Below are 17,601 nucleotides of genomic sequence, written 5' to 3' on the forward strand. Positions count from 1 at the left end.
TATATTAACTGCATGCATGCAGAGACTGTATAGACTTGGAGCTCGAAGGGTTTTAGTGACAGGCACAGGGCCATTAGGATGTGTGCCAGCAGAATTGGCGTGTTACAGTAGGAATGGGGAATGTGCAGAGGAATTGCAACTTGCTGCATCTCTTTTCAACCCACAATTGGTTCAGATGATTGATCAACTCAACACAAAAATAGGTCACATTGCCTTCATTGCAGCCAACACCAATCAAATGCACATGGATTTCATCTCAAATCCTCATGCTTTTGGTATATATATTTCTCAACTTTCTATATCTCTTTTCTCTGTTATAGGGAAAATCTGCTCCGGTTGACCTCAACTTATTAGTCAAGTAGAAAGTTCATATAGATGCAACCTTTGAAAAGAAGAAAACTAGTTCACAACCTTCTATTATAATTGCACAAATCACCAAACACGAAGTTTATTCATTTTAATAACTTACTTATCAAGTTATAATTTATAAATAAATAAATATCAAATTTACAATTAACTTATTCTGACAACAACCTTTACTTCGCTACAAAATTCTCTACCTTTGGATTTTACATTTTTTACAGATCCATTTTTTAGCTTATCTCATTCAAATTTTCAAGTCATGTGAATTAATATAAAATTAATAACTTGTAATAGGGTTCACCTTTCGTGGTTAACTTCTTACAATTAATTTTACACATTTTTTTTTTTTTTTTTAACATTGATCTTGATTGATGACAAGATTATAAGAATTTAGTTTTTGTAATTCAATTAGCATCCAGAGAGCGAAGACTAAAATTGACCCATAAGAGAAGTGTAAACAAACATAATTTATTTAGCTTATATTTTGCATTTTTTGCCCTCAATGCGCAGTATTTGATAGGATTCGATGGCAAAAATAATTTTTACCTCTTTATTCTTGAAGACTCTATAGTACTACAAATCGAGTGTTCTCATGATGACTTTGAACTCAAGCCAATGACTTTGAAAAAATATATGGGCATGCAGGATTTACAACATCGAAGATAGCTTGTTGCGGACAAGGACCCTATAATGGCGTAGGCTTTTGCACCACTGCATCAAATTTGTGCCCAAATAGAGATGAATACGTGTTTTGGGACCCTTTCCATCCCTCTGAAAGGGCTAATAGACTCATCGTACAACAAATCTTGACAGGTACAGACACTTATATGCACCCCATGAACCTCAATACCATCATGGCTTTGGATTCAAGGGCATGATTTTTCCCTACAATTAATCAACTTTTCGTAATTGGTTGGATTAAATTTTAGCTCCCAAATGTAACCTAGTTTTATTCGGCTTCTTGATATTGTAATTGTATTCTCCTTTTGTATTTTGATAGCATTGTTAAAATAACATTTCTTTATTTAGTTGTATTTTGATTGTTCGTTCTAGCATTTTTTCCAAGCACGCAAGGTAATTTTATCAATTTAATTGAATAGTTTCTATTTATATCTCGACCTCCAAGAATATGTCCATTCTTTAAAACAATTATTCCATATCTCACAAGGAGAATTGAATAGTTTTATAGGGCTGAACATGATTTGGTTTGGTTCGATTCTAAAAAGAACTGAACCAAACTCGAAGTTTTCGGGTATTTAGTAAGTGAAATCGTTGGGACTAAATTTAATTATGGAACCATTCGAGTTTGATTCCATTCGGTTTTCGGGTTCCGTAATATAATAAATTTTTTAATATTTACAAAGCTATATTAGTTCGACTAATGACATACTCAATTTTAGCTTTTATAAAATAATGTAGTTCAATCTTATATATCTTTTGCATCTCTCTTTGTCGTGTTATTAAATTTTGAGTGAACACAAAAATGGTGTAACAAAAAGTATTATTTTTTATTTAAAATTTTACTTCCTAATTTCTACATTTACCCCTAAAAGGCCCTCTCTGATAAAACTAATACCAACCATTAAATTTTACTCCCTAATTTCTACATTTACCCCCACCCCTCCCACAAATAAATAAATAAATAAATAAAAATAAACACACACACAAACACACACCTTGACACATGGACTCCATCATCTGCACAGCCACTGACCTACTCCCCCTCCTAGGCGGAGCCACCAATGCCACGAAGGCGATAGATTTCATCTGCTGCCGCTTCGAAGCTGTCTCCACCAAACTCACTGAAGCCAACTATGCCATTGAGAATACATATCTCTTATTCTCTGCCTACTTAGTCTTTGCCATGCAACTTGGCTTCACCATGCTGTGTGCTGGCTCTGTATGTGCAAAAAATACCATGAATATAATGCTTACTGATACTATCAAAAATTGCACCTGTAGATTTTTCGAGCTTGATGATTCAGATTGAGCACGATCGTAGTCTTTCGGTACCTGAAACAAAAGCAACGAGGTGTGTGCTCGTCGCCCCTCCGATGCTTAAGTTAGAAAAGAGATTGAAAGATGAATATATGCTGGATATTGTGTGTAGAACGTACCTGAATAATGGACCTGGGTCCTGTATTTATAGTGGTAGGTAGTGCACTCCTAGGAGGATTGAATAAGTTGGACGTTCTTATAGAGTCCTACCTGAGAGAAGTATACTATTTGTAATGTAATTGCACGACCAATGATACTATTGTTGACATAGAGTTCTTGTGGATGTAGGAGTCCTGAGTGGAGATGTTTGAATCACATTGAAATCCTTAGAAGGCAAGACTTATTACGGGCTCGGGTGAATTGGCTGGAGGGATAATGCTCGAGTACTTAACCTCGAGGACTTATGAGCTTAGGAGATAGAGTAGAGTCCTCGGGGTAAATACCCCGATGACCATGAAACCCCGAGGACTATACCTCAGAATTGAATTATAAGATTAAAAGTGTACTCAAGATAAGAGTCATCGAGACATGTCAGTCCTCCAGTATACAACTTAACAATATCACTGGCCCCCGCGCACTCCTCTGTAGAGCTCGTGCTCGATGGAGGGGTGCGCTTGGATGTACACCACGTGTCGCATCTTGAACGGCTCAAGATAGTGATCTTTGGCCTTCCGTATTCCCTTCCTATAAATACCCTCATTTACCTTTCACTTTTTACTTTTACTCACTGTGAAAAACCTCTCTACAAACTTGTGCTCGAGGAAAGTCATCCTAATCTAGGCGTCGGGAATTATTCAGGTAAGGCTTCGAGACTTTAGTTATTTTCCTGGTACTATTTAAGTTATGTCGAGTAGTGAGGGTAGTGGTCATTCTGAGAGTTCGGGGGGGTAATGAGGGTTCAAGAAGGGTGTTAATACCATTAGTTATTCCTATCGACGCTTGACCTAGGTCCCCGAGTGACGTTGACTTGGAGTACCCTGACGAGGTCTGTACCTTGAAGGAGCACCTTGCAATAGCTGCGGCTAGGGAACATGGGTTAATGCCTAACTATGACATTAGATGTCCAGACCCCGAGGATAGGATGGTAAGGGCTCGACAAGGAGAGTTCGTTATTTTTAGGGAGACTCTTAAGGCTGGATTCAGGTGGCCATTGCATCCTTTCTTTACTACATTACTGGTCGAGCACTCCATGTGTCCTGGACAATTAGTGCCCAACGCCTGGAGAATGGTAGTATACTTCTTCATTGCTTGTAGGTATTTAGGCATCGTCCCCTGTGTCGACCTTTGCAAGTTGGTCTTTGAGCTCAAGAAACACCCTAGATATACATGCTTTGGGTATCTCTCGGCCATGGAGGGTTCAGGGTCTCGAGGATGTCTAGTTCTTTGAAGGGGTGGAGGACGGGTTAGTTCTATGTTATAGCTCGAGACCTTGACTTTCCTTTTTGGCCTGAGTGGGGAATCCCCGACGTCGAGAAGTTTTGTGAGGGTGAAGTGTATCCAGACCATTTGGAGCGAGATAGGAGGATGCTGGTGAAGCTGTGCCCTCTGTTCTCGAGCATGAAAGAGATCGGGGAAGAGGTGATAGATCTGGCAGACATAAGAGGCGTCGAGGGTAGGGTTTACCTCTACCATCCATGTTCTTTTGGAATATCTCAAGCTTATGCTCGTTCTAATGTGTTGTTCTTTCTTTTCAGGAATGTCTTTTGATCCTCGAGCATTGCGCAGCGCCCAGCCTCAAGGCCAGCCCCAGGCAAGGAAGAAAAGCAAGAAGAGGCCTCGAGGACCCCAATCTGACCACATGGTGAGGGGTCCTGGTGAAACATCACGACCTCAACCAGAGCCACCGAGCCCAAGGTTCCAGCAAAGCCAGAGGTCTCCAACTCCCAGGGTTACTCCTCGAGCTCCCTCTGAAGTCGTCAATCTCTAGGACGACACTACTCCTATGGTGGCTTTGATTACTGAAGAGTTTGAAAGATTCCACCTGGTCCCGAGCCTGGTCACAAAATACCGGGAGGATGTTGAGCTTAATGAGGGCGTCAAGGCCCTCGAGCTCCTTAGAATGAAGGTTATCCTCGATACTTTTACTTTTCATTCTTTTGTTTGATGTGCGTGATGCTCATGGTTTATTGCTTGCAGGTTTTGAGTGTTGCTCGAGGAGTCATCCAACGAGGTCTTGGGGAGTCTAAGAGAATTGTTGATATCACAGTCCTCGAGAAGTAAAGACATGAGGATTGTTGAGCTCGAGGCTGAGCACGAGGCTTGGCTGAAGGAGCACGAGGATGTCCTTAGGGAAAACAGGAATTTGAGGAACGAGGTTGGGGCTGCGAAGGATGAGGCTGAGGAGGCTAAGCTCGAACTGGTGCCAAAGACCAAGGAGTTCAAGGACAAGATGGCAGAGGTTAAGGAGAGAGCTTGGGAAGAGTTTAAGACGTATGAGGACTACGACCGGATCAAGGGCGAGTACGCATCGAGTGCCTATCTCCATGCTTTTAAGGAGGCTCGAGCTTTTCTTCGAGCAAGGTTGCCCGATGTTATCCCTGAGGACCTGAAGACAGTGCCCTCCATTGCTGATACTCTTGAGCTCTTAGAGTCTGATGATGAGAGAGCAAATGAGGATGACGATGGCATGGAGGGGGGAGAGGCTGAGGATGCAGATGATGAGATCGACATTACAAACCTCGATCCCCCATTGGGGCATATAGGCTAGGCAGATCCCTCCCCGATCCCCGTGCTCTATATTTCTTTTTAAAACACTTTTTTGAAATGCAATCAAGTGTTTTTCTCGAGGTTAACAGTAAATGATAGCTCGATCTTGATCACAATGCTCGAACATTTGTTTTTAGACTTATGTTCTGTGTATATTGCTGTTGTTGTTGTTGTTATTTTTTTTTTTTAGAGCTCGAGAAATATCAGCTTGAGGAATGTCAGAGTTTAACCAAAAATGATCTCGACCATTAAGATAATTAATACCTCGATGATAATAATTCATTGCTAATCTCGACGCCTAAATGAAGTTTTAACCTCGACGCCTAAGATATTATATCTGATGACAAAGTTTATTTATGTCATGCTCGACCAATAGGATTATCTCGAGGACTAAATTTCACAGTCATTTTCGAAATTATACACTAGGCTCGAGCATGGTACATATTTATCTCGAGGACTCAATTTCACAAAATCATTTTTGATGATCATTTTTGAGCTCGAGCATATGAGTTATCTCGAGGACTTAATTTCGTAAAATTTTCTAAGGTAGTAACTCAATCAAGTCATTCTTTAATAGGGGGATTATCTCGAGGACTAATGACAATGTATGGTACTGACCTATAGCATGATTCCCGAGGATAATTATGGCCTTTTTTATAAGATCTGAAATATCATTGATCGGGCACTGTGTGCTCGGGAAGGTTACCTATATCGTTTGCCCTGGTAACAGTTTCTATGTGTTTGCTTGTGGTAAGATTTTTTGCTTGCATGGGGCAAGGCTTTTTTGGTTGCTTGCGCGGGGCAAGACTTTTTGATTGCTTGTGCGGAGCAAGACTTTAGTTGCTTGTGCGGGGCGAGGCTTTTTGATTGCGCTTTAGTTGCTTGCATGGGACAAGGCTTTTTGATTGCTTGTGCGGGGCAAGGCTTTAGTTGCTTGCGTAGGGGCAAGGCTTCTTGATTGCTTGCACGGGGTAAGACTTTAGTTGCTTGCGCTGGGCAAGGCTTTTTGATTGCTAGATCATATTTTGATAAATAGCTTTTTCATACTTTAAAAATAGACTTGGCACGCAGGCCTGATAACTAAAAACGTGAACCTTGGCACGCAGGCCTGACTACCGAAAAATAAGACTTGGCATGCAGGCCTGAAAACTGAAAACGTGAACCTTGACACGCAGGCCTGGCTACCAAAAAATGGAAGAACGGGTTATTTGTAATATACTTTTGGATTCTCGGCATTCCATAGTCTTGGTAGTGGTCTTCTTGATGCATCCCTTAAACTGTATGCACCTCCTTGGAGCTGTCGAATGACTTTGAAGGGCCCTTCCCAAACTGGTCCTAGCTTGCCCGGGGCATGACCCGCTGCTTCGGCCCTTCTTAACACAAGGTCTCTAGCTCTGAATCTCCATATCTTTACTTTTTTATTGAAGTACTTTGTTGTTTTATCTTGGTAAGAGGCTGCTCTTAAAGCTGCCTGATCCCGAACTTCTTTCTAGAGGTCGAGGTGTTCGGTGGTGTCTCCTGCATCTTTAGGCTCAAGCCTTCTCTTGCTGGGCAACCTAACTTCAATAGGGATGGTGGCCTCAATACCGAAAGCCAACATGAAGGGGGTTTCCCTCGTAGTGGTTCTGTGGGACGTTCTATACGTCCAAAGTATGGAAGGTAACTCATCAGACCAGGAACCTCTTGCATCTCTGATCCTTGTACGGAGATCTTGCAATATAATTCGAATGGTTATTTCGGCAAGATCATTACTTTGAGGATGGGAAACTGATGTCAAACGGTGATCGACCCCAGGTTGGAGCAGAAGTTTTTAAATTGTGCATTGTCAAACTGCCTGCCATTATCAGTTATGAGGACTTTTGGTATCCTGAACATGCATATGATGGAATTCCAAATGAAACTTCTCAACTTAGGCTCTGAAATTGTTGCTAAAGGCTCGGCCGCCACCCACTTAGTGAAATACTCTACAGCCACCGCCACAAACTTCAGTTGCCCCCTAGCTATTGGAAAGGGACCGAGGATGTCAATTTCCCATTGCCAAATGAGGCCGTGCAACTAATGCTAGTGAGGTCTTCTGCGGGAGAATGGATGATATTGCCGAATCTCTGGCACTCCTCACACTTCTTGACATATTCCTGGGCGTCTTTCTTCATGGTAGGCCAATAATATCCATACCTTATCAGCTTGAAGGCTAATGCCCGAGCTCCTTGATGGTTCCTGTACACCTTTTCATGAACTTCTTCTGGGGCCTGGGATGATTCGGAAGGCTTAAGGCATCTGAGGTATGGAAGTGTGAGGATTCTGCGAAAGAGAACTCCCTCAATAATGCAATACCTTGGGGCTTTGGACCGGATGCCTCTTGCTGCTCGAGGATCTTCTGGAAGATTGCCATGTTTTATGAAGTCCACTATTGGATCCATCCACGATGGCTCATCATCAATATCCATGATGCCTATGGTCTAATTGATGCTTGGCTTGGTTACAATTCTAACATGGATTGTCCTGTCAAGTCCATCTATTCCCATGAACACCAATCTTGACAAAGCATCGGCCTTACAATTCTCAGCCTGAGTAATCTTCACAATTTCGTACCCCTTGAACTTTCTCTGGAGATCATGCACTTTCAAGTAGTATAAGCTCATCTTCTCATCCTTCCTATCGAATGCCCCTTCAATTTGTCCAACCACCAACTGAAGCTCGAGATTGATGGCAAGTTCCATGGCTATGATGACGGCCTCATACTCCGCTTCATTATTGGTCGCTTCAAATTCGAACCTGAGTGCACACTAAATGTTTATGAGCATGTTCGAGCTTATGATTATGACCCCTGCACTCGAGCCCGAGGAGTTTGATGCTCCATCTACGAAAATTTGCCACATGCATGTGGTCGAGCTCGAGCTACCATCTGGCCCCCGAGGCCTTAGGGTGAGTTCTGCAATGAAGTCAGTTAAGGCCTGAGCTTTGATAGAAGGACGGGGCTTGAATTCTATGTCAAATTCTCCAAGTTCAATTGCCCACCTCAGTAGTCTTCCTCAGACGTCTGGTTTCTGAAGAATGTGTTTTAGAGGCTGATTGGTGAGCACTATAATAGGATGTGACTGAAAATATTGATGAAGTTTTCGTGCTGCTACTATCAGTGCAAGGGCAAGTTGTTCTGCCAAAGTGTATCTCGTCTCTGCATCAAGTAGGACTTTGCTTACGTAATAAATGGGTTGCTGGCCCCTGTTAACCTCTTTTACCAAGACACCACTCACTGCATTCTGAGATACGACTAAGTACAAATACAGAGTATCTTCGGGCTCAGGTTTGGTGAGGATAGGAGGAGATTCCAATGTCTGCTTGAGCTCCTGAAAAGCCTACTCGCACTCCTCATTCCATTCAAAGCAATGATTACCCCTGAGGGCTTTGAAGAAGGGAAAGTACTGTCTGCTGCTCGGGACATGAACCTGTTTAAGGCGGCTACCCTGCTAGTCAACTTTTGAACCTCTTTCTTGGTCCTTGGTGATTCCATTGTTGCTAAAGCCTGAATCTTGTCGGGGTTGGCCTCAATCCCCCGATGAGTGATCATGAAATCCAGAAACTTTCCTGAAGCTACGCTGAATACGCACTTCTTTGGGTTGAGCTTCATCTTATATTTTCGTAGGGTGGCGAACACCTCCTCAAGGTCGGATATGTGTTCCTCTACCTTCTTACTCTTTACAACCATGTCATCCACATAGGCCTCGATGTTCTTCCCTAACAAATCGGTGAAGACTTTGTTGATGAGCATCTGATATGTTGCCCCAGCATTTTTAACCCAAATGGCATCACCCTATAGTAATATATGGCTGAATCAGCCATGAATGAAGTCTTCTCTTGGTCTTCTTTGGCCATGAGGATTTGATGATACCCTGAGAATGCATCTAAGAAGCTGTACAGCTTATGTCCGGATGTGCTATCCACCATATTATCAATCCCAGGTAGCGGGTAGCTATCCTTTGGGCATGCCTTATTTAGATTTGTGAAGTCAATGCAGACCCTCCATTTACCGCTGGCATTTTTCACCAGAACAACATTGGCGAGCCAATCGGGGTATTGGACTTCTCTTATGAACCTCGCTCTTACCAATTTACCGACCTCTTCTTGAATGACCGCACGTCTTTCCGGTGCAAACTGCATCTTCCTTTACTTAACAGGTTTGGCCCCTGGGTTAATATTGAGTCTATGGACGGCGACTTCTGGGTCTATCCCGGGCATATCCTCCACCTTCCATGCAAAAACATCGATGTTCCGGGTCAGACAATCGAGGATTTCCTCCTGGAGGTTGGCCTGGAGATCCCGACCAATAGTGACGGCTTTCCTGTGCTCGAGCTCGACCACCTCTAATTCTTCAACGGGGGCCAATCAGCCCCTTGGCTTGAGCTCGAGGTCTGAAAGTTGCATGACGTCTGTACTCATTCCTCGGATGCTAGTAACATAGCACTGTCTGGTAGCAGTTTGGTGTCCTCTAACTACTCCGATGCCATGACCTGTGGGGAACTTCTTGGCAAGGTGGAAGGTTGATACAATAGCCTGGATCTTGTTTAGTAGGGGTCTTCCCAGAATGATGTTGTAGGCCATTGGGGTGTTAACCACTTGGAATGGCGTGATCTCTGTCACTTGTGTATTACCAGATCTTAATGTTAGCGGGAGCTCGACGATGCCTTCAGGGATAATGACTTCACCACCAAATCCCTATAGAGGGGTCTTTACTGCTTTGAGCTGTTTCGGAGAGATCCCCATTTTGGCGAAAGCCTCCTGCGAGAGTGTATTTGCTGCACTCCCATTATCAACCAGAATCCTCTTTACTTCAAAGTTAGCCACAACTGTAGAGATGACCAAGGCATCGTCATGAGGATATGATATTCCTTCCAAATCTCTTGCACCAAAAGTAATGTCTTTAACTTCATCACTGGATTCTCTTAGGGTATGAGCATGTTGGCGGGCATACTGCTTTCGCCCACTACTTGTGTCTCCGTCGGATGCTATGCCCCCAACGATAATATTAATGGTTCCGGCAGTGGGTTGAGCACTGCTTCTAGCTCCAGGCTCTTTCCGATTGTCACGGTCATTCCTTGGCCGTTTATCATGACCAATGTAATTTTTTAAAAATCCTCTTTTAATGAGAGCTTTGATTTCCCGCTGCAAAGCTTGACAATCTTCCATGGTATGCCCATGATCCCGATGAAATTCACAATATTTGCTCCTATCTCTTGTGTCAGGGGGGGACTTTATCCTCGAAGGCCACTTTAATTCTTTCATATCCTTAATCGCCATCAAGATATTGGTCTTAGAAGTGTCCAACCGAGTTAGAGATGCTGAGGGCACCTCATTTCTCCGCTTTTCCCGAGGATGCTCATGCCGGGGAACGGAATCATGCTGCCTCTTGTTCTCGACCTTTTCATGAGGAGGACCCGCTCTCCTTGGATCTAACGTCTCCTCCAGATTGATGTACTTTTCAGCTCGATTAAGGAGCTCGGTTATTGTCTGTGGTGGGGTCTTTGATAAAGACATTTTGAAGACCTCACACCTTATGACATAGGTGAGGGCAGAAACTGCTGCTATAATGTGGAGGTCGGGTATTTGAAGTCTTTCCTTGTTAAATCTTGTCATAAAATCTCGTAGGGTTTCATTCGACCCCTGGCGTAGTTGCATGAGGGAGGCTGCGATTTTCCTGATTCGCTTGCTACTCACAAAGAAGGCTGAGAACTTATCAGCCAAATCTGAGAATGAGGCTATGGAGTTGGGCTCCAATGTCGAGAACCAATCCCTAGCAGCATTAGTCAGTGTTTGTGGAAAGGCTTTGCATATAACCTGATCCGGCGCAACTTGCAAGTTCATGACGTCAGTATATACATTGATGTGGTTGGAAGTCCCACCATACTCCTTAATGCGGGGATATTTGAATCTGTCGGGCAAGGGATATGACAATATCTCTGGCGTGAATGGAGTGTTAGGGGTGAAACCTGTTGGCCCCCAAGCATTCCGTTACAAACCAGCTATAATTCCTTCTTGAATGATTCGGGCAATTTCACCGGAATCCATGGCGATCGACCTCGAGCCCGAGGCCATATTGTGAATACCCGAGGTTCCTATTCTGCCATTTGGGGGGTTCGGTGGTTGTGCTCGAGCATCGGCCATAAAACCTCCATGCTCCGCCTGCGCTGGCGACGGATGTGAATTTCTTTGACTTAACAGTTGTGTGAGCGTGGCCACCTGTTGACGAAGCTCTTCAAAGGCTTCGGTTATGATGACCGCTGGCAGAGATGTGGGCGCTCCTGAGGATTCTTCATGAGGAGCCGGTTGATCTTCGACAGGATGAGGGATGGGAGCGGTTGAGCTTGCGGGAGGAAGACCTGATCGTGTGTTAACCATGGCTTTTGGTAGCGTTTCCCACAGACAGCGCCAATGATGCTACCAAAAATCGTACATGTAGATTTTTCAAGCTTGATGATTCGGATTGAGCACGATCGTAGTCTTCCAGTACCTGAAACAAAGGCAACAAGGTGTGTGCTTGTCGCCCCTCCGATGCTTAAGTCAGAAAAGGGATTGACAGATGAATATATGCTGAATATTGTGTGTAGAACGTACCTGAATAATGGACCTGGGTCCTGTATAGTGGTAGGTAGTGCACTCTTAGTAGGATTGAATAAGTTGGACGTTCTTATAGAGTCATGCCCGAGAGAAGTATACTATTTGTAATGTAATTGCATGACCAATGATACTATTGTTGACATTGAGTTCTTGTGGACGTAGGAGTCCTGGGTGGAGATATTTGAATCACATTGAAATCCTTAGAAGGCAAGACTTATTACGGGCTCGGGTGAATTGGCTGGTGGGATAATGCTCGAGTACTTAACCTCGAGGACTTATGAGCTTAGGAGATAGAGTAGAGTCCTCGGGGTAAATACCCCGATGACCATGAAACCCCGAGGACTATACCTCAGAATTGAATTATAAGATTAAAAGTGTACTTGAGATAAGAGTCGCCGAGACATGTCAGTCCTCGAGTATACAACTTGACAATATCACTTACCAATGTTCTTGACGACGCGGCCGGGGGCTTATCCTATTATCTTTTCGGGTTTGCCTTCGCATTTGGTGCACCATCTAACGGATTCATTGGCCGCCATGAAGTTGGGCTCAAGAATTTCCCTACTTCTTTATTTGATTACAACTATTTTCTCTATCAATGGGCTTTCGCCATTGCTGCTGCAGGTATTTGTTTATATTGCTCAACTGTAATTCATAAAGTGGTAGACTTTTTAGTATTGAAATATTATGTGAGAATCTAAACACCAATCACAAAGCATGTAACGAGAAATATATGAATAACTTATTTTAAGATCATGTTTAAGATTAAATTTAAATAAATAATTAAATAAAGGTTGAAAATTAAATTAATTAAAATAAATAAATGGGTTCACGTTCTAACAATTTAAAAATTTTGATTCAATAGGTATAACATAGTATCGAACAAGCCCAAGCCTCAAGTTTAGATATCTCGTATCATTTAGTTATAAAAATTATTCATGTGTTAGATTCTTCATAAAAACCAATTCGCCTTGGCTCGTCATGTCAAGCATTGTTTTCTTCCCTTTTCATTTCGTGATTAATAAAATATATCACCTAAATTAGTACAATTAAAAGAAAAAGAAACAATCAGATATGAAATACCAAATAAATAAATCTGTGTGTACACCATTATGTATGTGTAGCATCATTCATAAATAAATGTATAATTTGACTTAAAGAATTGTTTTTCTTGAAACGAATTCATAATGATTAGCTTTTACATAATGGAAGAATTTACGAGCATCCAAATTACATTTTTTTCCATTTCTTTTAAAATTCTTAATTGTTTTTTTAATTAATTCCTATTTACATGAAAGCCTTTTATTAGGTATTACTAGTGGTTCCATAGCAGAAAGGACACAATTTGTAGCATACTTGATATACTCCTCTTTCTTGACTGGTTTTGTGTACCCTATTGTGTTCGTGTCCCACTGGTTCTGGTCAGTTGACGGTCGGGCGAGCGCGTCAAAATCAGATAACCACCTTCTCTTTCACTCTGGAGTCATTAATTTTGCCGGTTCAGGGGTCGTGCATATGGTAAGTGGCATTGCTGGTTTTTGGGGGGCTTTTATTGAAGGCCCGAGAATAGGACGATTCGACCGGTCAGGCCGGTGTGTGGCTTTGCGTGGCCACAGTGCTTCACTTGTAGTCTTGGGCAGTTTCTTGCTATGGTTTGGATGGTATGGTTTCAATCCCGGTTCATTTTTATCTATATCCAAATCATATAATACTAGGGATCCAAATTATGGCCAATGGAGTGCGGTAGGAAGGACAGCGGTCACAACAATATTGGTCGGAAGCACGGCTGCCCTAATGACATTGTTTGCAAGAGATTATTAGTTGGTCATTGGAATGGGATCGATGTATGCAACGGTTTATTAGGAGGTTTTGCTGCAATAACTTTCGGATGTTCGGTCATTGAACCTTGGGCAGCTATTATATGCGGTTTCGTGGCAGCTTGGGTTTTGATAGGGTTCAACAAATTGGCTGAGAAATTGAAGTACGATGATCCACTTGAGGCGGCACAATTGCATGGTGGATGTGACGCATGGGGGTGTGTTATTTACCGGATTATTCGTTAAAGAGGCCTATGTTTACGAGGTGTATCAAGGGCGGCCAGGGAGGCTGCATGGGTTGTTCATGGGAGGTGGTTGGCAGCCCAAATCATCCAAATTTTGGTGATCTTTGGGTGGGTCACAGCCACAATGGCACCACTTTTCTATGGTCTACACAAATTGAGGCTACTAAGGATTTCAAGTGAAGATGAAATGACTGGAATGGACTTGACAGTTCATGGTGGATTTGCCTATATATATCATGATGAAAATGATAATTCAAATGTGCCTCAATTTGAGATGAGGGAAATCGAAACCACACCAAGTCCACAACAAGATCATAACTCACATTTCGTTGCATAAGTTCAGCATATATTATGTCAAGTCAAAGTTCAGTCAACTAGTATAATATTTTTAGTTATGTTCAATACATTATGTTGAATGAATTTGATTTATTAAAGACGAGAAGCATGCTAGATATTTAATTCTTGTTGCATTAACTACCAGACACGCTCTTAGTCTTAAGTCAAAATTTAGTTCATTGCTCTTCGGAAGGGATTAATTTTTGTATCTAGTTGAGCGCTAACTATAGGGGACATGATGTGCTCCGTGTCATTCAAGGTCTCCGATCCGCTTCTAAATTGACTCCAAATACGTTAATCCTTCTAGACATAGTTGACTTTCTTAATTATGTTAGGTGTAGTTCGTACTATTTATCCCACGAGGGGAATAAAGTTGTCCACCAACTCACCTCACTAGTTACTATATACGAATACAGCTGATGTTATATTGTATCCAAATTTCTATTTCATCTGCGGTTTGCAGAGGTATTCCTAATGAATGAAAGTTTGTGCAAGGCTTAATAAAAAAAAAAAGGCTCATTACTTAATTCAATTGAGGTTTTTCTAATACCCCATTTATTGCGGTTTTGACAATTGGTTCTTTGTGGTTTAGTTTACATTTTTGCTTGTGTGTGAAAGAAATGGTACTTAAAACGAGAATTTAATAATTATCCCTTGTTTGATCCTCATTTTTTCAAGAAAAGATTTTTTTCAAACTCATTTACAATCATACATTCTTCTATAAAATAATTATGCAAGAATTTCAAAAACTTTACCTTACTTTATAACCACACATTCTCCAAAAAACTATTATTCCATAATTCATTTTATCCCAAAAATGGGAATCAAACAGGGAGTATATAAACTATAATGATATAGCTATTATTCACAATATTATTAATTTATTGTCATCACTACATATTTACATATTGTCCCTATTATATAAAAAGGTAAATGTGGAGGCACTGTAGAAAGTAACAATAACTTAATCCATTTTGTCTCACTGTAGTTTTTTTTTATTAAGTGGGGGACTAAAACGACGTTGTTTGCCTTGTTTGATATATATTTTATTATACAACAAAAAAATACTGCAACACGCAATTTTCATTCCTTCGACCACTCCGTGCTCAACCACTCTTATATAGATATATATAGTAGGGATATAAGGAAAAAATCACTTTTATATAAAAAAAATTAAAAAATAAAGATAATATAAGAAAGAAAATATTTTCCAAAAAGTTACGTGTAAGTAAAAAATTTGAAGAGAAAAGAATTAAAAAGAATTTTAAATTAAAAAAATTATTTATAATGTAAAACTATACAGAAAAAATGAATCTAAGTCTACGTGCAAGGAGACAATTCCTCCGTGTGTGTGTGTGTGTGTCTATATATATATATATATATATATTTTTATTTTTTTTTTACATTATAAAAATATTTTTTTTTTTAGTTTAAAATTCCTTTAAACTCTTTTCTCTTCATAATAAAACTTAATTTTTCACTTTTCGTTTAAAGAACAATTTTTTTTGCATTTAACCCTAATTTCACTTTTACTCTACGTTGCTACGATACTAATTTCTCTCGGCCTTTAACCTTAATTTCAATATCTCTTTCTCGATTGTTTCAAAAATACCCAACAACTTCACGCATAATTTAGACGATTACTTGTATACCCAATCTTTAAATCTTCAATTTCTTCTGCTATATATTTTACTGCTAAATCTTGATTTTTATTTTTTTTTTTGTGAGATTTAACAAATCTCAGAAGAAATTGGAGTTTAGGTATGATCTTTTGTATTTTTTGTCGAGAATCTTCCAGCTTTTTTTTCGAGAATTTAACAAATTGTTACCAAAATACCATAAAATTTCGCTAGAAGTTGGGCTATGGGACCTCAAGTTTGTTCATTTATAATTTTTATTCTTTTTGTTTCATTATGTATATATATATAGTAGGGATATAAGAAAAAAATCACTTTTATATAAAAAAAATTAAAAAATAAAGATAATATAAGACATAAAATATTTTACAAAAAGTTACTTATAAATAAAAAATTTGAAGAGAAAAGAATTAAAAAGAATTTTATATTGAAAAAAAATATTTATAACGTAAAACTACATAGTAAAGAAAAAAATAAAAAATAAAATCTCAAATCTAAGTCTCCGTGCACGGAGGCATTGTCTATGCACAGAGACAGTGCATGGAGACATATATAATTTTATTTTTTTTACATTATAATTTTTTTTCAGTTTAAAATTCCTTTAACTCTTTTCTCTTCATAATAAAACTTAACTTTTTCAATTTTAACTAAATAATATTTATATATTCTTTATTTAATTTTTGTAACTTTCTTTTATTTTGTTTTTATTATATTTTTTTGAATAAATATTTTTTTCGATTTAAAATTCTTTTTTTTTTTTAAAACACAATTTTTTTGCATTTAACCCTAATTTCTCTTGGCCTTTAACCTTAGTTTCAATCTCCATCTCTCGATTGTTCTAAAAATACCCAACAACTTCACGCACAATTGAGACAATTACATGTATACCCAATCTTTAAACCTTCAATTTCTTCTGCTGTATATTTTACTGCTAAATCTTGATTTTTGTTTTTTTGTGAGATTTAAAAATCGCTCCCAAAATACCGTGAAATCTCAGAAGAAATTGGAGTTTAGGTATGTTCTTTTTTTTTTGTATATTTAATACACTGTCTGTGGTGCTGGTGCATGATTTTTGTTTTCTTTAGTGTGTGATAATAGGCGTGTTATGTGAAAATATTACAACTACAATTCCAGTGGAGTGGCCCTTCACTCTGCCCTTTCTTCATCATCTGCCTCTTAATAGTTGGGTCATTTTCGTCTTTTGAAATAAATTGTTTTAGTTATAGATTATTTTTAATTTGAGGTTCTAATTTTTTAAGAATTAAAGAAATTAAATGATTTAACAAATTAAAGAACAAAAAAAAAAAAAAGAATGGCAAGCAGAAAAAGAAAAAAGAAAAAAAAGGTTATTATAAGGTTTTTTTAGTTAAATTGAAATAATTATAATTAAAAATAAATATTATTTAAATAAAATTGAACAAATTACGTTGCATCATAAAACGAAATTTTTTTTTAAATCGATTAAAAAATTAATCACTTATAATATGAAGAAAAAAGAAATTTCAAAACAATTTTCAAAAATATATAAGAAAACAAAGTTACAAAAATTAAATAAAGAATATATAAATATTATTTAATTAAAATTGAAAAATTAAGTTTAATCATAAAGAAAAAAGAATTAAAAACAGTTTTAAATTGAAAAAATTATTTATAATATGAAAAAAATTTTAAAATATAAATAAAGAAATTTTTTTTCTCCTTCATCCACGAAAAGAAACAAAGAGAATATCTCTTTTCGAGAGTTTGAATTTTCTCATTTCAAAAGAGAGTGAATTTTGTTTAATTTTTTTTGTTATGATAAATTTTATTTTTTTTAATTTTAATTAAATAATATATATATATTCTTTATTTAATTCTCATAACTTTTTTAATTTGTTTATTTTTATT

At 39.0% G+C, this 17,601-nt stretch overlaps 1 protein-coding gene and 1 pseudogene across 1 annotated transcript; both read left to right on the forward strand.

Annotated features, from left to right (window-relative positions):
* Window positions 1-6: 6 nt before the first annotated feature.
* On the forward strand, window positions 7-1,405 carry LOC111402763 (GDSL esterase/lipase At5g33370-like). The gene is made up of 2 exons (XM_023031101.1): window positions 7-275; window positions 1,009-1,405. The coding sequence occupies exons 1-2, from the start codon at window positions 17-19 to the stop codon at window positions 1,239-1,241; spliced, it is 492 nt and encodes a 163-aa protein (XP_022886869.1). The 5' UTR covers window positions 7-16; the 3' UTR covers window positions 1,242-1,405.
* A 642-nt stretch (window positions 1,406-2,047) lies between these two features.
* Window positions 2,048-14,078, forward strand: LOC111400628 (annotated as a pseudogene).
* The last annotated feature ends 3,523 nt before the right edge of the window (window positions 14,079-17,601 follow it).

Source organism: Olea europaea, chromosome 10 (genome assembly GCF_002742605.1).
Source record: "Olea europaea var. sylvestris chromosome 10, O_europaea_v1, whole genome shotgun sequence".
Lineage (NCBI taxonomy): Eukaryota > Viridiplantae > Streptophyta > Magnoliopsida > Lamiales > Oleaceae > Olea > Olea europaea.

Bases quoted from the DNA above. Each gene is read 5' to 3' on its own strand.
- LOC111402763 (XM_023031101.1), top strand. From the start codon at position 17: ATGCAGAGACTGTATAGACTTGGAGCTCGAAGGGTTTTAGTGACAGGC. The intron at 276-1,008 runs GTATATATATTT...ATGGGCATGCAG, and splicing joins CTCAAATCCTCATGCTTTTG to GATTTACAACATCGAAGATA.